The sequence below is a fragment of the Chlamydomonas reinhardtii genome, chromosome 16, assembly GCF_000002595.2.
Source record: "Chlamydomonas reinhardtii strain CC-503 cw92 mt+ chromosome 16, whole genome shotgun sequence".
Classification (NCBI taxonomy): Eukaryota; Viridiplantae; Chlorophyta; class Chlorophyceae; order Chlamydomonadales; family Chlamydomonadaceae; genus Chlamydomonas; species Chlamydomonas reinhardtii.
The window spans coordinates 2,738,739-2,758,378 of record NC_057019.1 but is presented as its reverse complement, the minus strand read 5'-3'; the positions used below and the strand labels follow the sequence as shown (position 1 = coordinate 2,758,378).

At 63.5% G+C, this 19,640-nt stretch overlaps 3 protein-coding genes across 3 annotated transcripts; 2 read left to right on the top strand and 1 right to left on the bottom strand.

The window, feature by feature from the left end:
• CHLRE_16g662800v5 (uncharacterized protein) lies at positions 1-4,865 on the top strand. Its single transcript, XM_043071017.1, has 10 exons — positions 1-129; positions 209-267; positions 564-636; positions 1,119-1,251; positions 1,694-1,954; positions 2,186-2,262; positions 2,585-2,735; positions 3,077-3,207; positions 3,585-3,713; positions 4,254-4,865. Exons 1-10 carry the CDS (start codon positions 55-57, stop codon positions 4,419-4,421), a joined length of 1,257 nt encoding a protein of 418 aa, XP_042915659.1. The 5' UTR covers positions 1-54; the 3' UTR covers positions 4,422-4,865.
• A 9-nt stretch (positions 4,866-4,874) lies between these two features.
• CHLRE_16g662750v5 (uncharacterized protein) lies at positions 4,875-9,899 on the bottom strand. The gene is made up of 7 exons (XM_043071016.1): positions 9,622-9,899; positions 9,054-9,137; positions 8,744-8,783; positions 8,409-8,442; positions 8,108-8,197; positions 7,600-7,750; positions 4,875-7,192 (listed from the first exon to the last, which is right to left on the bottom strand). The coding sequence occupies exons 1-7, from the start codon at positions 9,673-9,675 to the stop codon at positions 6,458-6,460; spliced, it is 1,188 nt and encodes a 395-aa protein (XP_042915658.1). The 5' UTR covers positions 9,676-9,899; the 3' UTR covers positions 4,875-6,457.
• Positions 9,900-13,289: 3,390 nt separating this feature from the next.
• Positions 13,290-19,501, top strand: CHLRE_16g662702v5 (uncharacterized protein). Its single transcript, XM_043071015.1, has 7 exons — positions 13,290-13,533; positions 13,727-13,915; positions 14,133-14,328; positions 14,506-14,839; positions 15,052-15,294; positions 15,517-15,523; positions 15,582-19,501. Exons 2-7 carry the CDS (start codon positions 13,824-13,826, stop codon positions 16,816-16,818), a joined length of 2,109 nt encoding a protein of 702 aa, XP_042915657.1. The 5' UTR covers positions 13,290-13,533; positions 13,727-13,823; the 3' UTR covers positions 16,819-19,501.
• Positions 19,502-19,640: the final 139 nt, after the last annotated feature.

Below are 19,640 nucleotides of genomic sequence, written 5' to 3'. Positions count from 1 at the left end.
GAGGGAGGGAGGGGGAGCCGTTCATGTCACGAATGGAGTGATTCAATCACAAGTATGAAGGCCGACGGGGGGGCCCGCGTGGGGGGGGGCAGTTGGTTCCGGACCCCAGTAAAGCCAACGTGTGCTCACGTGTGTCGCCCGCATGCTGCTCCCCCCTAGTTTGGGCTGGTATGTACAACCCCCCTCTCTCTCTCACGACCCCCCTCAGGAGAAGTTCTACACGGAGGGACCTGAGGAGCTGCGGACAGCGCGCATGGCCATTGCCAGGTGGGGGCAGGGGTGGGGGAGGCGAGGGAATGGCTGGGGGTGGGTGGGCTGCGGCTGCTGCTTCGCTTGGCGATGCGCGCACAGCCGCTGCGGGCTGCCCTGGGTGCCCGCGGCCGCTGCCATGCTGACTCCACACACAACGTACGCACGGTGTGGCTGGGGTTGCTTCCCCTGTGCTTTGTGACACACACTAAGACGCATACCGCCTCTCACAAACTTACACAAGCACACACACACACACACACACACACACACACGCACACACACACGTTCACGCGCTTGTCGGCCCCGCACAGGTACTCGCTGCTGCGGGCCAAGGCGCGGCTGCAGGGAGCCAAGCGGCGGAGAGAGGACCCGCGGGAGCTGGAGGTGGGTGGGTGAACGTGTGTGTCTGGTGGGAGGTTATGTGCCGGGCCCAACGAAACATTCCCATCATCGTCGGTGGGGGGGGAGCAGGGGGGGGGATGCAGGCGTTACCGTCAGGGGCAGGAAGGGGGCGGGAGCGGGAGCGGGAGCGGGCAGTTTGCGTGGAGGGATGGCAAGGAGGGAGGCAGGAGGGAAGGCTGCCCACGGCACCTAGGGCCGGTGGCAGGCTTCGCGTCCGGACTGCGGCGGCATCGCGCACAGATCTGCAGGGGGTACGCCGGCCGGGCCGCCTACGTGCCCTTCCGCCTCTCTGCCCTGGCTGCCCCTGCACTCCAATCATGTCACAAGTTCCCTCCGGCAACCATGGGCGCCCGTCCCCTGATCAATAAACCGCCTCTGCCTGTGCTCCGCTCCTTTTCGGTGGTTTTGGTTTAGTTTGGACTGGTATTTACAACCCCTCCCCGCCCGCCCTCTGTTCCCCCCAGGCTGTGAGCTGCCTGTACCGCTCCAGTGTGAGCTCCGCCCGGGCCGTGGTGCAGCAGTGCTCGGAGCTGGGTGACAGCCGCCCCATCAGCCACTGCGCCTTCTCGCCGGACGGCGCCAGCCTGGCCGCTTGCGGTGAGGCGGGGGCTGGGGGGGGACAGGAGGGGAAGGGGGAACTGGGGATGATTAGGTGAGCGAGAGCGAGAGGGACAGGGGCAGGGACAGGGACAGGGACAGGGACAGGGACAGGGACAGGGACAGGGACAGGGACAGGGACAGGGACAGGGAGCAAGGGTGAACGGGTGGGTGGGTGGGCGGGTGTCCATGCGCAACGGGGCGCCGGACGTGCACGGCACGCACCACCGCATCCAAACACCAGGAGCCCGCTGTCGGTGCGCGCTGTGCATCTCTGCCACTCCTCCTCTTCATCCAAACCCTCCTCCCTCCCCGCCCGCCTCCATTTCCGCGCTCCGCCTTTCCCAACCTCTCCCAGCCCCTTCCCACCTCTCCCAAACCTTTCCCGAACCTCGCCCAAACCTCTCCCAACCTCTCCCCACCTCTCCCAAACCTCTTCCAGGCTGGGGCGGCTCGCTGTCGGTGTGGTCGGTGCCGGCCGTCACCAAGCGCTGGGCGGCGCCGCTGCCCAAGGACACGCCGCGCTTCACGGGCGTGGCCTGGCATCCCGCGGCCTCGGGGCTGGGCGCAGCGGCGGCGGCGGGCGACATGCAGGCGGAGGGGCCGGGCGGGGGAGCAGGAGGAGCTGGAGGGGGTGGGGGAGGTGTGGTGCAGCTGGCCACGGGCGCCTCGGACGGCGTGTGTCGCCTGTACAGCGGGAGCGGTGGGTGCTGCCTGTGCGTGTGGTGTGGGGGTTGGGGCGGGGTGGGGTGGGAGTTGGTGTGTGGGGTGGTGGTGTGTGATGTGATGTGATGTGATGTGTGGCGGAGTGTGGTGTTGTGTATGGTGTGGAACATGCGCAAGCGCGATGAGGATGTATACGGGCACTCCCCCACATGCCGCAAGTGGCGTCGCTCACCCCTCCCCCTGTCTGCGTGTGCGTGTGGGCCTGCAGGCGAGGTGGTGCGAACGCTGGAGGGGCACACAGACCGACTGGCGCGAGTGGCATTCCACCCCATGGGCGGACACGTGGTAGGTGTGGCCGTGGCCGTGGGCGTGGCCGTGGCCGTGGGTGTGGTCGGTCAGACCAAGGGGCGCCCCGACTCGGCAGCAGCACGCGCCTTGCAACCCCTGCGCTCTGAGGGCTGCGTTCGGGTTCCGCATCCCCGCTTGCCTCGGGCCTTGCCACTGCCCCCAACCCCCATCACACCCTCACCCACACACCCATCCTCCACTGTGCAAAAACTTTGACTCCCAGCCAATCATGTATGTAATGCCCCAACGCCCCACCCCTACCGCTTTTCCAAACATCCTTGCAACACCCCACACAACCCCCTCCCGCCCCCTCCCACAGGCCACCGCCAGCTTCGACGGCACGTGGCGGCTGTGGGACGCCGCCACCGGCGCCTGTCTGCTGGAGCAGGAGGGCCACAGCCGCGCAGTGTACGGACTGGCCTTCCAGCCGGACGGCAGCCTGGCGGGCAGCGCGGGGCTGGACGCGTACGGTGAGTTGGGAGCGGGGTGTGTGTGGAGAGGGCGGGAGGTTGTAAGTACCAGCCCTAACTCAACCAAACCAAGCTAAACTAGCGGAGCACACGGGGGGGGGGGGTCGCCGTTCATGTGAAGTCCCAAGTACCGTAAACTAAGACCCAGCCTTTGGTTGGGGGCCCAAACTAAACCGAACCCAATGCAAAAGAGCGAGGGAGGGTGCACTGCAAGCTGCTAGAGTCATCACTTTTTTGTAGGGGTGATGATGGCTTGGGCCCCCCGATATCTCCTCTTTCTGAGCTCCTTCTCCTGACCCCGCCACCTCCCCTCCCCTCCCCACACCTGCCTCGCCCCTCAGGCCGCATCTGGGACTGCCGCACAGGCCGCTGCGTGCTGACGCTGGAGGGGCACGTCAAGGCAGTGCTGGCCATTGACTTCGCGCCGGACGGATACCACCTGGCCACGGGCAGCGAGGACCACTCGGCAAAGGTGGGCAGATGATTGTTTCAGAAGGATGGCGGGGCAGGGGCGGCACCGGGGCGGGTGTTTCAGGCGTAAGGTGGGGTTGGGGGGCCGCCTCACGTTCGGCCGGGGGCATGCGTGCGCGAGGCGTGCTTCTGTGAGTTGCTGCGGCACGTCCCCGCCACCGCCGGGCCGTTGCCGCCTTTGGGCCCTCCACACCCAAAGCCAGTACGCTCACAGTCCAGTAGTCCACCCACTGAACCTCCCCCACTTGATCCTGCCCGCCTCCACGCCCCACCGCCATCCGCACCCCCACCATTCGCATGAATGGCTAAGCACACACAACTTGTCTACCGTCGACCACTTCCTTAACTATTCATGAATGTACACCTCCCTCTCCCCAGATCTGGGACCTGCGCAAGCGCGGCTGCGTGTACACCCTGCCCGCCCACAACTCGCTGTTGTCGTGTGTGCGCTACGAGCGATCCGGAGGCCACGTGCTGCTCACAGCCGGATACGACTGCGTGGCCAAGGTGGGGAGCGGGAGAGCGGGGGGGCAGGGGTTACATTTATAGTTATTTAAGAAGTATAGGCGTAGCCAGTAACAGTAGCATAGCAGCAGCGTTGTCACCGATGTCCGGGGGGGGGGGCTGCGGGAGAGTGGGGGGGTGCGGGGGCCAGCGGGTCATAGGACACGGAGTAGGGCATGTAAGTCAGGGAGGCAAGGCTGGCAGGGGTGAGGGCAGCGTGACGGGTACGTGAGCGCGAACTGCCTGGGGTTGGGCGTGCTGGGTACGTGCGTCACGGCGTCAGGCGATGGGTTGTGTTGCTGCGGAGGAGCTGACACGTGTCTGGTCACGCATACCTATTTCTTGCAGCAACGCCGCATGTCCTTACAGATTCTCCACAGACCGCGTGCAACCCTCCACCCAGCCTGCCCCGAGCCCCTCCACCCCGCTCGCCCTGCTATACTACGTTTCCTGGCTACGCCACCACTTCTTAAACAATCTTGAATGTAACCCCGCCCCAACCCTGCCCTGCCCTGCCCCACTGCCGCGCCTGGCCCCGCACAGCTGTGGAGCTGCCGCGACCACAAGTTGCTCAAGCTGCTGGCGGGGCACGAGGGCAAGGTCATGGGCGCGGACATCAGCCCCGACGGCAGCCACACAGTCGCCACTGTGGCCTACGACCGGACCATCAAGCTGTGGGCGCCGGAGGCGCCGCCGGCCGCGCCGGCGTGAGGCGCGCCGGCGTGCGGGGCGGAGGAGGGAAGCCGTCAGGGAGCGGGGGACGCTTGCAGAGCTGGGGGCTTGCGGTGGTGTGGTGTGGGATGAGGAGTGTGTGAAGGAGAAGGAGGAGGAGGAGGAGGAGGAGGAGGAGGAGGAGGAGGAGGAGGAGGAGGAGGAGGAGGAGGTGGAGGAGTTGTGCCGGGTGGCGGCGCGGCGCTGTATTGGTCGCGGTGGGGCTGGAGCTGGAGAAGTGCAAGGCACGTGGTGCGGCGTGGCGATCACGGTGGCTGTGGTCGGTGGTGGCTGCATCAGAGAGGCGACGGCGTCAGTGTGAGCTTTGAAGTCGGAGTGCAAGACCGGAGGGCCGACCCATTGGGTCCCCCGGACAGCCGGTGAGGGGGGAGGGCGGCGGGACGCAAGAACAGTTGTGCGGTATGGTACGGGGGCTCTGACAGTGACAGGCAAGGGTTCTGCTGCTTACAGAGATAGGCAATATTTGCCGAGGCACCGTGTAAGAACTCCGGGGCTCGTTTTATTGTTTCACACGTGGCCACCTCCACTCAGTAAAATAATACTTCTCCGCTCAGCATATCGTACAGCTGTTAGCTCCATGCGTTTGGAGTAACATGGCTTTCAGGGCAACTGCGCAAATATGGCCCTGCAACGTGCGTCATACTCACCGGCGCAGCCGCCTACGCGCCACTCGCACCACACCACGCCCAGCGGGACTTGATACGTGCAGCCTCTCGGGCCGTCAGTGTTCGACGTAAGGACTGATTAAGGAAAACTGCGGATATGCTAACGTATTCTCGATATCATAGGATTATGTCGGAAGTTACCGCATTCGCAGGCCATTAAGACAACCGACACGAGCCGTTGAGACCATCAAACGGAACCCGGTTGCGGATACACCTCTGGGTCACGGTGATTCCTGCTACAGTGACTCCTTGACAGCCCCACTCCATCCCTGCTTTACGAGTCCACAACCCAAGCAAGCGCGCCACTGATCTCTGTACTTGTCGACAGCATGGACGCACGCAAACTGGTCACGACATACCGTACTATGAGTCGCCCCTCAAACATCCCGCGCGCGCACGTGTGATTCATCGCATGACACGCTCACGCGCTGGTTCTCCTGTTGCTGTTGCACGTGGTCGTCTTCGCATGCACATACATACTTCAATGCTCATTGCCAGTGCAAACGGATACACCACCCATTCAAACGCTTGGGGTATGGGCGTCAGCTGCACCCTATGGGACCTCGCCAACCTGCCTGAACCCTGTCCCATCACACACCCATTCAAACGCTTGTTATCCGAACCTACCATTTCTCCAGCCTCGGGCAACACCGTAGAAAGCAGGCAGCCACCACTTCAAGGTGAGCATTGCTTGCTTGGCACTTTGCAGCCTTAACACAATTAATGTTTGTGAACCCAAATCCCTGACCCCCAAGTGGTCCTGATCATTCAGGCCGTGCAACAGCCGGGGCAATGCACCCCGAGCACGCCAGCTGTGCTGCCTCACTCGGCTCGGCATTGAGCAGACCGCATATGAATGCGGATGCGCCCTTCACACCACATGCCATGCGCGTTCCTGTTCGGACCTCCTCCCATGCACCAATCTACTAGCCGCTTGCATGTGTCAACACCTTAACTTGTTAACTTGTTGATGTGTTCGCGGGTTAAGGCTGGCATGCTCGCTGGCGGCCACTCCACACATGCGTGCGGCACTATACGACACGGACAACAAGGATACCCTAGGAACCCCGATACCGCGGCCGGAGAGCTAACAGGCCACCCGGCCATCACGCCGCCACTTTACTGCATGGCCCACTGTGACACAGAGCAATGCACGACCCATCGCGCCAGCATTACCCTCGCCCACCTCACATACCCCAGGTGGACGTGCATTTCCACAACGATGCAGCCGGCGTGCGGTGCGTCGTCAACATCACACGGAGCGTGACCTCGTGCCGCGACAACCCCGTCCACATCCCTTGGGCGGCTCCGCCCGCCCACCTGCTTTCCGCGTGCCCTGCTCCTCGCTTCTCACACAGCCGCCGAGTCCTCTGCCGCCACCAGAGCCGCCAGCTCGGCTCCCAGCAAGTCGCTCTCTTCCTCGCCCACAACCGCGCCCGCGCCCTCCTCCACCATAGCCGCCAACACCGATGGCGCCGCGGCGGCGCCGGCGGGCGTGGCCTGGCCCAAGGCCGCCAGTTCCGCCTCCATGGCAGACACACTGTGGTCCGGCGGCGCCGCCGCTGACGGCACGCGGGAAGGAGGCTTGGCGGCTGCGGCGACAGGGGCCGCGACTGCAACGGGCGCATTGTCGGCGCTTGGCACGGGCGGGTAGAGGCCGGCCGACACCGCAGCGCTCACATCTGAGCCTGCCGCCGCCTGAGCCGCCGCCGCCACCGCTGCCGCCGCGGTAGGCGCCACTGCGGCACTGGCGGGGCGGGACAGGCGGCCGCCGGTAAACGGGCACTGCCGGGAGCCGGGCCGGCTGCCGCCAGCAACTGCGACTGGCGCCGCCGCCGCCGCTGCCGCGTCAGGTGCCGCCGCCAAGCCGTTGAAGTTCGCGCTGGCGGCGTGCAGGGCGGAAGAAGGCGTCTTGGAGCCCACGGCAGAGGCGGCGTGGCTGCCATTGTGGGGGCTCTCAGCCCTTGCGGCCTCTGCCGCCGCCTCCGCCGCCCAGCGGGCCTCCTCTGCGGCGTCTCCGGCTGCGGGTGTGAAGATGGCGTCCTTGTACGGCAGCATGCGCCGCATGACCTCGCCCCGGAGGACCTGGGGAGTGGGGGGGGGGCATCGTGACCGTGTGTGTTGGCGGGCACAAGGAAAAGCGCAAAGACAGTGTATGATCGTGTGTGTTGGCGGGCGCAAGCGGGAGGGGGTTGCGCACGGTACCGGTAACTAGATAAGTGGATCACGAAGTACAGCAGGGTAAGAAGGGGGAGGGGTAGATGCTGTGCATGCGGAGTATGCACGCATGCATGGAAGCAAGCATTGGGGTATCTCGTTTGTGGATGCGCAGCGTCGTAACATACAGGTTGAAAAGAGATGCGCGGGCTGCTGCCGTCGCCGTTGCGCTGCAAAGCAAGCCGTGGCCACGGGCACCCCAGTGCGGCCGCCCGCCCCTGCCAGCAGCTCACACCCTCGCCGGCGGGTTCCCATAGCCACCAGTAATACCTCACCTCGGGCGCCCCTAGCTCCGTCATGGCCTCCTCGAAGTACTTCATGCCCAGGTCAAAGTCCTCGGGACTGAAGCCCCGCTGCTTGATGATGCGCAGGTGCGCGATGCGGACCGACTTGCCCGTGTACGGCACGTTGGGGGGGCCGAACAGCCTGCAGGCAGCGCAATAGGAGGTTTGGGTTTGGGTAGGAGATGTGGTATTGGGAAGAAGGGGCGGAGTGGGCGCTGGGCGCTAGGGATGCGGCTGAGCGGCCAGTCGCCCAGTCGATGCCCAGTTGGGGCCCAGCAGTACCCACAGGGCCGAGGCAGGAGCCACGCAGTACTGGGCCTGCCACCCCCCAAACTCCAGCAACCAACCAGGCCTTCGCGGAAATGTAAGCATAGAGAACAGGATCCAGGACCATAGCAGGCCCAACGCCAAACCGGCCCCCTCCATACTATGAAGTGATTTAATCACTCCGTTCTCCACACTCCGTTCCCCCGCCCGCCCCTACGCCCCCTGCACGCACCAGGACACGAACATGGACTGTTTGGCCCGCAGGTGCATTGGGTCTTGGTCGTGCAGGTACTTGATCAGTTGCGGGTCGGCGTACAGCTTCCTGCGAGGGTTGGGGAAGCGGGAGGGAGGGAGGGAGGGAGCGGGAGAGGGAGAGAGGGAGGGAGGGGAAATAGGTAAGCGGTGCAGGAGGCCGCGCAGGAGGAGGAGGCGGCGACGGCGGCACAGTATAAGTGTGGAGTAATGGAAGCGGCGTGATGGGTGCGAAAGATCCAACGCGGCTTGTTGCACTGGTGGCAGCGGCCAACACCCACCTGTAGAACAGCTCGACCACCTTCTTGACCACATCTGCGAGTTGACGCCACACACCAGCACAAGGCGGGTCCAGGGCAATGGTAGGCCAGCGTGAGGGCACAGGAAGCGCCAGACCGAAGGAGCGGGTGCGTGCCACAACAACCCATTCCCCACGCTGCGCGCTCTGTGATCTAGTTTTGGGTCTTGGTTTTTTTGTGACGTGAGTAAACTGCCCCCATGCTATCCTCTATTTGCGCGGGCCCCAAAACCCGTGACATGCCGCCCGCGGCCCTGCTGCATCTGCCGCGCTCGACCTCCCCTGCCCCGCCGCCCACACGGCCGCAGCGCTACTCACCCAGTCCGCCCACGCGCTGCAGGAGCGGCCCAGCATTCGTCTGCGACACACACACACACATACACACACACACACACACACACATGCACGAAAGGCGTGCTGTCAGTGGGGATCCGGGCGGAAGCGCATCGGGGCCACTGCCCAGCCCCTCGCGCGCCCCGGGCTGCGCGGTGTCCCTGGTTGCGTGTCTACCCTCGCCTGGCCCAGATGCTGCTTGCTTGTCGGGCCTTTCATCGCGTATAGCCACCGGCAGTCCCCCCTTATCTCACCCCCAACCAGCCCAAATTAGGTTTGAGCCTGGATAACCTACCGCAGTTGACGTGCCGGTTTTAAAAGCCTGCGCCTGGGCCTTCTGCCACTCCTCAATGCTCCGAACCGCTTCTTGAATCTCAGCCTGCGTCGTGCATGCATAATGTGACATTGTCCGTCATTCAGGCAACGGGATCCAACGGGGTGCCATGCTCCCCGCAAACACTGAAACACCTGAGCTCTAGCTTGCAATCTAGTTGTCGAGCCGGTGCTGCAGACAGATAAAGCAGCGCAGACCAGATGCTATGCCCTCACAACACCGCTGTTCACAACCAGGAGCGCATGTGCTCAGACGCCCCCCGCTGCTACGCAGGCTGCGCCGCTAGCCGTGTGCACACGGGCACGCTAGAGCCTTGCCCCCCCTCTTCCGCCGCGGCCCGTGGACTGTGCGGCTCCACAGCCCGGGCCCCAATGCGGTACATTTGGCGAGTCCCAAATACGTATCAGAGATGCTGCAAGTTTGACACGGCGCGCGGAGTGGGTCCGCCGGTCACTGGAAGCCCGCCCGCGCCCAAAGTGCAGTCACACGCGCCTGCCCTCGCGATAAATAAATACATCTAGGGACTTGCCTCGGTCACCAAATGAGCGACCGCATCCAGGGGGTGAGTACATGAGTTGCCCATACTCCCGGTGTTACGGGCCTTGAGCCCAACTCAGCTGCAGACTGCTTCAGAAGATCAATGGTATGAAGCCAATGGCAAGAGATTCTCAGAATGTATAAAATAAGGAACGACGGTCCAGCTGTGTCGGATTAGTCAACGCGTTTCGTGCGTTTTAAGCGAACATCTGAGATAAATGAGCCGCTAGCTGTTGACATAATCTAGTATAATTTGCTACTCCGCTGGTCTTGACCAAACGGCAAGCGCCTTTCCATTGGGGTATTGACACGGGGCTAGCGGAGCTGGCTGCCCACGCCCTGCCCGTCGCCCTGCACTCATGCCAGACGGCTCGGGTCGTGCAGATGCGCCGGGCAGCCAGCTCCGCTAACTTTGTTGCATTAACACACTTCTCTATGCGTCTCCACACCTGAATTTGGCCGGCGCCGGGGTCCGAAGTTGGGCGGCGGGGTTGCCCCGCGGCCGCCGGGGGTTCAAGATGGCGAGGGCGCACCGTCCCGCCGCAACTAAGACTGAGTAATCTAACAATAAAAAAGTTTGACGGGCCAGAGGCAGCAGCAGCCGTGCGTCACGCCAGCAGCTGGTCCTACGTCACCAGGGCAGTGGAGGGTACGAAGACCGACAGATGACAGGAGTCGGGGCTGGAGAGCAATGTAAGGTCACTCGTGTAACGTCACCAGCAATGGAAAGCTGGCGGGCTTCGGAGCAATGTAAGCCAAACCCAAAAGCACACAGGACTGGCTCCTAAACCCCATCAAACTCTTTACCGATACTTGCGACACATGCATCGAGTACGGTGTTCGCAGCATGCGCCCGCTGTGGGACGCCGCAGCGTCTACTGCGCCAATGGAAGTGATCCGTAGCGAAGAGAAAGACTGGAAGCAAGTCGGGATTGGGGAATGAAGGGGAGGCCGCTGTGGATGCGGATACAGGTGATGTGCACGCAGTCCACGCATTGTATGCTTGTAGATGTGCCTACCTGCCAACAGACTGCCGTGATTAGCAAACCGAATACGGATGCTCTTCCAAATGCCTTACCCGTTTGCACACGCCGTGCCATTCCTTGCGCCCGCCAGGGCCCCTGAGTGCTGCGGCGGAGCCGGATTCCACCGCGGAGTTCTTTTGCTGCCACCACCCGGCAACAGCAGGGGAGGTGCCCTTCCCTTGGCACCTGTGATGAGAGCACGAGGAAGAGACCGAAGGCGCCGCTTGGGGGCCGCCAGCGGCACCCAAGGACACGGCGCAGCTTCCCTGGGGCCCGCTCCTACAGCGGCTTCACGAGCTGTGCCACCATGGCACCGTGCACTGCGCGGCGGGGTCGGGTCATCCCAATCCCGCTTCTACTCCGCCACACCGTGCGCAGGCTGGCGGGCGCGGGAGGGGCAGCACCGCACATCTGCACGAGGAATATGGTGGCGGCGCTGGCGGAGATCCTCAGCCCTGAGGTCCAGCCTCCAGCGCATCGCGTGCGTGGTGGCCATGCTCGGTGCCGGCACCAGGCAACGTCATGCACCAGGCACCGGCGCCACAGGCAGGCACGCACGAAGCTGCAGCGCCCATGGCAATTGACGACCATGGCGCTGGCACAGCTGGTGCCCAGGGATCTGCGGCCGCAGGACACTGGTGAGCTTGTCAGGCAGGCAACCTGCAGGGTGGCAACTGGCAAGCGCCGACGGCTGAGCAGCTTCGGCCCTGGGGTCTTGACCAGCGCGCACTTTCGGCCCTCGGATGCTCTCGCGTTCTGCACGCACCTGTTATGCTACCTACGCTGCACTTCTTGCGGGCTCGAGCACCAGCAAGCTACGCGTTCTCCTGACTGACACCAGCTGACACCTGCCCTCGCGACCCAAACGACTGGTGGACGCGCGGCGCGCAACGTGGTGCAAACCCTGGTCGTGGCCTGACGTGATCGACAACGACAGCTGGTGTGAATGGCATGTGCAACTGTGTTGGGTGTTGGGTGTTTGGGGAATGCTGTTATGGGACCAGCGCACGTGCTGAGTCTCTTATGGACCAATGCACCATGAAGCCCCAGATCGCATCCATCATGCAGGACGCGCATGCCTCTTGCCAGATAGGAGCATGGCCGCTCGATGACGGGGCCCTCGACGATGGGCGCGCCAGCGGACGTACATGGAGCCACAGGTGAAGAAGCCGCGGACTCTACAACGTCATGTTCGGTTGTTTGCTTGTGTTGCGTTTTTTCAAGCACGTCGAGGACTGGCAGGCATGAAGCGGTCATCAGCGACTGGGGCAATGGCTGGGGCGGGGGCCGTGGAGACAGCGGGAGCAGTGCGTGGCGGGGACCGCGGTGGGGGCGGCGCGCGGGGGCAGGGCCGACAAGGTCTGGCGCAAGGGGAGGGCCAGCACGCGCCAGGGCTCCGGCGGCCCCAGTGCACCACCAAGGCGTGCCGCACGGTCATGGTCACGGCCTCGGCCACGCCGCCACGGTCGCTGCGCACCGTGCCCGAGCACTATCACGCCGTGCCATCAGTGGTCCTGTTCTGAGACTTCGGCCACACGCGGGATCCTATCCATTGAAATCCCCTCGAAACGGCCCACCGCGCGCTCAACTCTCGGCCGTGTGATGAATGGACAGTGTGCATCGGTAGCCTTGTTACACGTGAGTTCATGCACAGCAGCCGCTGCTGGAGAGCCACCCGTTTTCCCAGCTGCAGCAGGCGTGGGCGGCGCGCAACAGCGGGCAGCAGCTGAGCCACCTGTCGTACCAGCTGCAGCAGGCGGCAGCGGCCCAGCATCCAACTCAGGAGCAGTAGCAGCTGTTGCAGCAACAGTTTGCGTGGGCCAGCAAGGGTGGTGCGGAAGCCCGTGACCGGCGGAATGCTGCCCGGGACCCGGACGCCGGTGCCCAGGTGCTGGTGGCACTGCAGCAGGCCTGGCACCGGGTGGCTAACCAGCAGCCGGTAGGCCGCCGGCTCTTCTCCGAGGACCAGGCGCAGCTGCTGAAGGCTGCCTACAGCGAATGGAACAGCTTGGAGGGCCGGCGGATATCAATGAACCATGTGTGGAGCAACGCCGTGGCTCAGCTGACTGGTGTGAAGCTTCAACCCATGAATTGCTGGAGAACCAGAAATGGTTGCTAATAAGGTAAGGACGCAATACGTCTCTCACTTAGTAAGTAAGGTTTCAGACTAAGGCCAGTGTAAGTGGTGGGGAGGGGGGGGGGCACGGAGGAGCCGGGCCTTAGGGGCTGAAGCACCAAGTGCAAACTAACGGACTAGGGGGTGACTTATTCGCTTGTACCGATTGTACTGTGCCATTCCTTGCGCCCGCCGGGGCCCCTGAGTGCTGCGGCGGAGCCGGGTTCCACCGCGGAGTCCTTTTGCTGCCACCACCCGGCAACAGCAGGGGAGGTGCCCTTCCCTTGGCACCTGTGATGAGAGCACGAGGAAGAGACCGAAGGCGCCGCTTGGGGGCCGCAAGCGGCACCCAAGGACACGGCGCAGCTTCCCTGGGGCCCGCTCCTACAGCGACTTCACGAGCTGTGCCACCATGGCACCGTGCACTGCGCGGCGGGGTCGGGTCATCCAATCCCGCCCCTACTCCGCCACACCGAGCGCGATCGATTTGTACGGCGTATCGGTCGCCTGCCGATTCGACTTTTCCTTGAGGGGCCTGTATGCTGCGTTCGTTTGACCTACAAATAGTGACGCCCACAGAGAATACATATACAGCTTGTTGGAGGTGTTCCCCTGAGTGTTTGCTGAGCATTTCCTATTTCGTTCCGCCCGCTGCCCTAGGGCCGCGCGGCAGTGCCAGTGCTGAGAGCAGAAGCCATACATTACGCATCAACGATTAGCCAGGATTAGGAGAGAGCCCTAGCGCAAGGAGCCGGAAGCAGAGGTGCGGCGCCCAACCGCAGAGCTGCTGCGTCTTGCGGCTTGCGTTGCATAAATGAAATGGATCGGGCCTGGTATTATGATGGATTTTTGGGCTGGCCGACGGATGCGGGATGGGGACTTTGCCCCGCTTCAAAAGACAGGAGGCCGCTTTCGCCCTGCCCTTAACCTACCCCTACATTGTCCATACTGCGCAGTTCAACAAACAGTCCAACAGTGGATGTGCTGCAGCTACGCTTGACTGCATAATAACAGCTGAGCGGACCGACTTCACTGCATCGACCAGTTCCCAGCATGGACAAAGACAACCTGGAGCTCACGTCAACGATTCCGGATGGCGAGCAGCCGCGTAAGCTGGCAGTGCTCGGTCTGCCGTGGGAGACGACGTGAGTCGCTCTCGCATGCTGTCTCGGTCGGGGTTGGGGCCGCCCTCCAGATGGCCCATCTGGGCCCGGGATTGCATGAAGGATGTAGTCAGGCATGTATGCAGCCCGGCGGCAAGGTGTTTGGGGCTCGCGGGCGCGAAAACGCAAATATCCGGCAGCGGCTGATATCTTGGGGCCGGTTGAGTTTCCTTACGCGCCTCTGCCCTCCCCCCCGCAGCGAGGAGACCCTGAAGGTATATTTCTCCCAGTTCGGCGCGCTGGAAGGGGCAGAGGTGATGAAGGACCGCTACACCGGCAAGAGCCGTGGCTTCGGCTTTGTCACCTTTACCGACGCCGGCTCGGCGACGCGCGCGCTAGGCGTGGAGCACACGATTGACGGGCGACGATGCGAGGCAAAGATTGCACTGCCCAAGGTGAGCAGACGACAGGTCGTTCGCGGGGCTGCGCGCGTTCGGACACATGGTCGGTCGGTTGGCTGCGACACCGAAGCGCTTTGCCTGCGCGGTTCCCGCGAGCCTCGCAGCCCACCTATCGTGTGGTTCACTTGCTGATCAGCACGTGCGAATCCCCGCTCCCGCTTGTGCTCGCAGGGCGAGCCTTCGCCGCCGCGCACGACGCGCATCTTCGTCGCGCGTATCCCCCCCTCAGTCACGGAGGCGCAGTTCCGGCAGTATTTTGAGGGCTTCGGCAAGCTGCAGGACGCGTACATGCCCAAGGACCACTCAAAGCAGGGGTACCGTGGTATCGGCTTCGTAACGTTCGCGTCGCCCGACTCAGTCGAGAAGGTCATGGCCGTCAAGCACTGGATGAACGGCCATGAGATCGCCATTGACCGCGCCACGCCCAAGGAGGAGCCCACGGCGCTGAAGAACATCTTTGCGCGCCTGCCGGTGGGCCCCAACCAGCGGCGGTCCTTCGACAACGGTGAGGGGTTGCGTGTGCGGCTTCCGCGGCGGTGGCCCGCGTTATCAACCCTAGCCTTTACGGTACCAGTGGTCGCCGCATGGCGTGCGGTCTCCCCTCTCCGCAAGGGTTTGATGATGAATGCGCACACCTCATCAGCGCCCTTGTCTCCTGCCGCCCGCTCACCTGGCCTCACCGCTTCCCCACCTCCCACGTTGCCCACCTCCATACAGGCTCGGGCATCATCGGGCCCGGCCTGAGCATGATGAACAACAACCTGATCGGCCCCGGCGCCATGGACGCAACCTTTGGCAACCTGCGCTCGCTGAGCGAGGAGCGCGAGCTGGGCGTGGGCGGCATGATGGGCGGCGGCCCCGGCGGCGGCCACCGCGGCCACCACCACCACGCGGACGTAATGGACAGCATCAACTCCAACAGCTTGGCTTCGTCCGCCTCGCTCATGAGCGGACCCGCGGGTGGGTGCGGCCTGGGTGGCCTGGGTGTGACGGCGGGACCTTGGGCCGGGGAGCGGTGCCAAGAGCTGTGCGGCGGCGCTGATGGGGATGTGGTGGGGGACGGTTGTGGTGGATGCTTGGGTGGTGTGGGTTTGGCGGTGCGTACAAGCGCGGCTGCTCCTCGGTCTGTTCTTACCCGCGAGTGGGTTCCATCGCGCTTCTCCCCCGTTCCTCTGGCCTTAGCTTCCTTGCCTGACGAGCCCCTCCGCTCTACTCCTGCCTTCCCGCTTCCCCCTCTGCCGCTGCAGCCCTGTCGGGCGGCATGACCCCCGCCCTGCGCGCCACCAGCCAGGCGCTGGGCCTCAACCTGGGCTTGGGCCTCAACGGCGCCGCCGCCAACAGCGCCACCGCGGCGGCCGCCGCCGCCGCCACCACCGCGGCGCTGCAGACGCTGGCCAAGAGCGCCTCGCTGAGCGAGAACGTCAACGGCGTCAACGCGCACATGTCGGCGCTGTCGGGTGCGGGTGGCATGGGCGGCCTGAACGGCATGGGCGGCCTCAACAGCCTGAGCGAGCTCACCGCCGCCACCTCGCTGCTCTCCAACGGCCTCGCCTCCAAGGCCGCCGCCGTGGCGGCTGCCGGCCACGGCGGCCTGTCTGGCATCTCCGGCCAGACCATGCTGCAGGACCTGAACACGCTGGGCGCGGCGGCGGCGGTGCAGCAGATGATGCAGGCCGCCGCCTCCGCCTCGGCGGCCTCTGCTGCCGGGCGCCGCTCGCTGGACAGCACGCTCAAGCGGCTGGAGAACCCCGCCATTGCCAACGCGCGCGCCGGCCCGCGCATCTTCATCGGCAAGCTGACCAAGGACACGTCGGAGGCCGACGTGAAGGACTACTTCATGCGCTTCGGCTACGTGATGGACGTCTACCTGCCCAAGGCCAAGGACAACAAGGCAGAGCACCGCGGCTTCGGCTTCGTGACGTTCGAGACCGACGCCGCCATCCAGCGCGTGGTCAGCCACGGCCAGCACCGGCTCAAGGGCTCGACGATCGCCATCGACATCGCCATGCCCAAGGTGGAGGACGGCGAGATGAACCTGGACGGCACTGGCCTGGACGGCGCCGCCGCCGCCGGCCTGTCTGGCTTCGGCGCGCTGCCCAACATGCTGGTGCAGCGCATGTAAGCGCCGCCGCCGTTGTGGGCGCCTTGTGCGCTTGCGCCTTTGTGCGCCTGCGCCTTGGTGTGCGTCGAGGCCGAGGCGGCGGGAGAAGTGCGCTCGTGTGCTGCCCGTGCCGCGCGCTCGCCCTGCAGCAGGCATGCCGCTTTCGCTGTGGCTGCTGCTGTTGTAATAACCGCATATGGGTTGATGCGCGGCGTTGGTGTGCCACGGCGGCCCCCGGTCGCGTTGCCGGTGAGTTTGCAGCGGCATTAGGTGGTGGCGGGCGTCGAACGGCCCTGCCTGTGTTTCCCGTTTTTGTTGGAAGCGCCCTGCTGCTGCTGATTGCGCCCACTTTTAGTTTACGTGGACGTTCTGGCTGTGTTTAGGCGGTGACTTGAGCGCGCCTGTCGTCGTTTGCCTGTCGAGGTCAAGTGGCAGTGCTCGATGTGTTGTTTTTCTTTTGTGGTCGCGTGGCGGCAATCGTCGTACCTGCGCCTGCTGAATAGTGCTGCCGCCACCGCGCGTGCGCTGCGAAGATGTTCTACTGGTCGAAGGGTGGGGAGGGGACGAGGAATGGAGTGGAGTCAGTCCCGTGGAACGCGAGGGCACACGCATTTACACGAGGGATTGGGTTGCTCGTGGAGGCGGAGGGACGCGGAGAGGAGGCTGCGGCGCGCTTGGCGTGAGCGCCCAGCGGGATTGAGTTGTTGCAACCCTCGGAGTGAGCGAAGCACGCCTAGGCGCACACACACACACGGCCCTTCATATGGAGGCCGGGGTGTGCCGCCTCTTTCCTTTGGGCACATGATTTGATGCGTGTGCAGCGCAAATGGTGTTGCACGGCTGCGGTGCGTGGTGCCGGGCGTCGGGCCTGGGCTGCGGAATTTTTCCCACGAGTACTAGATGCCCATGCTCTGACGGGCTAGTACAAGGATGTGTGTGTAGGTCGCATCTTCGTGGCTGAGAACCCTAATGTTCTCGCGGGGAGAGGATTGAGGAAATGCGCGGCGGGCGGAGAGTCGATGGAGTGGAAGAGCTGGAGCGCCGGCATGGAGAGGACCCCGCGCACGTGGTCGGTTGGGGCGCATGTTGTACTGTGTGCGATGTGTGCTAGGCATATCAAAAATAGTTGCAGCGGCATAACAGCCGCCTGCACATCCCGGACCAGAGAGAGACTTTGCTGATTATATTACACGCGCAGCAGTATTCCAGGGAGAGACACGTTGGTTAGTCCGGGGGGCTGTGGCATGGCATAACTGATAATTTTGCCCAAGGGTATCGCTCCGGGTGTAGCCGGTGCAAGAGTGCGGGGCGCGGCTTCACCGAAGCGCAGCGCTATGCCGCTAAAGTTTTTGCTGCTGCAAGCACCACAATAGCGCATGCCGCGCATGCGTACAGCTAGGAGAGGTAGTAGCGAGGTGTTGGGCGCAAGTGGAGCTGAGGTGCGCGAGCAGACCGGGGGGCTACTGCAGAGCGGGGACCGCCCGCGCTCAAATGGTGGGGGGCGTTTGATGTGCGCTGAGCCACGTCGGTCGTGCCAGTGCAACTGGGAGCGGCCCTGTGGCGACTGTATGTGGGCGTGAGCTTTCGACGTATGGAGCACCGGCAAATTCTTGTTTGGATTGTGTACCGTGTGTGTGTGTGTGACGTGCGCGCAGTGCTAAAAGAACTTGGCTGCGAGGGTGACACGAAGTTGCCGGTGTATGTTTTTCTTTTGGGAGAGATGGGTCTGCATGAGAGCGGATCACACGCACCGCACCGGAGGCTTCGCTCATGGTGGCTGCAGGCGCTGCGGCGTACGGCGCCCCCACACAATACATTGCCTGATGACACGAGACGCATATGCGGTTGTCGGCTTTGCCGGCAAAAGAAGAAGGCGGAGTGGTGAGAAGCGGTTGTTGCGCTGGATGCAAGCTATACGGCTAGTTCACAGCAATCCAGCGCGGAGTGCGGCGAGTATGGTGAGCGTCTTGGGACCGGGAAAGCTCTTTTTGGAGTTTGCACAGTTGGCATTATTGCGCTTGCCGGTTTGGCATGGAGGTGTGGAATGTCAGTAATGGTGCGCCGGAGGTGTGACAGCCTACAGTATGTGTGCAGCAGGCCGGGCAATTGGCCCGGTCTATTGATGCAACGTATTGGGTAGGGCACTCCGGCGCTAACGTTGTCTGCCCCCGAGCGCGATCCTGAAGGGAGTTGCGAGGCGCGCAGGCGCTAGCTGCGGCGCCCGAACGGTTGCGCGAATGTGGGGCTGTGCGTGGTTGTGGGTGCGTGACGTCTATGTGTGCGCGATGGTTACGGGCAGCAATGCATGCGGCCCTTCGCGCAAGTGGTGGTGATTTGGTGGCATGCGTTATCAAGTTGTTTGGACGGAACACACTACACGAAATAAAGGGTGCAGTGGATGCTCCTCCGCGGCCGTGCCTTGGGCATTGTGGTGCGTGGAACAGTGCAGTTCAGAAGTGGTGTTCCGGTTTCTGTGCCCAATCGTGACAACGAAGCTGGGAGTGTCGAAAGACGGCTGATTTCAAGTGAGACCAAATTCTTTTCCTTCGGGAAAACGCAACGTCGCGCTTGAGTTAGGAACAGAAAGAGCAGGGGCGTGCCTGATTGGCTGGGTGCTGGGGTGCAGGGGTGGTGCCGATGAGAGAACACGTTTCGGGGATGGGAGCGCACGTCTGCGAGATTTTGTATGTGTTTTGCGAATTGTTGGAATCTGTAGGAGCGAAGGTAAGAATCAGCCTCCCAACACACGGGCAGGCCCGAGAGACGGTTAGAGGAGAATACAATTACGGCCCCCCTGGACCCCCCGCGTCGTGCGCATGGCACAGTAATGGTTGGCCGATGCCGGCGCGGATGCACCGCTAGGACGGACGTCCTCTTGTGTGTGAACACGGTGTGTATGATGGTGATGAGTTTGATGGTTTGTTGAAACAGTTGGTGTGGTGCATGGAAGCTGGCACCTACGAGGCGTGGGTTGGTGCTGCCGCGTGCAAATGCAAGGCCAGCCCGACGCCACCCTCACGTAGCAGGGAGCCTTGGCATACAGGGCACTGTAACTCCAAGGCAACCAAAAGGAAAGTCTGGCCCCCGCATTCGTGAGCCCAAGTGAGACGGCCACCAGCCAACAGGGTCTGGCCAGCCGCCCAGCCCTAATTGCTCCGTGGAGAATGCAGATCTGCAGTCTCTCGAACCTGCACCGCTGCTGACC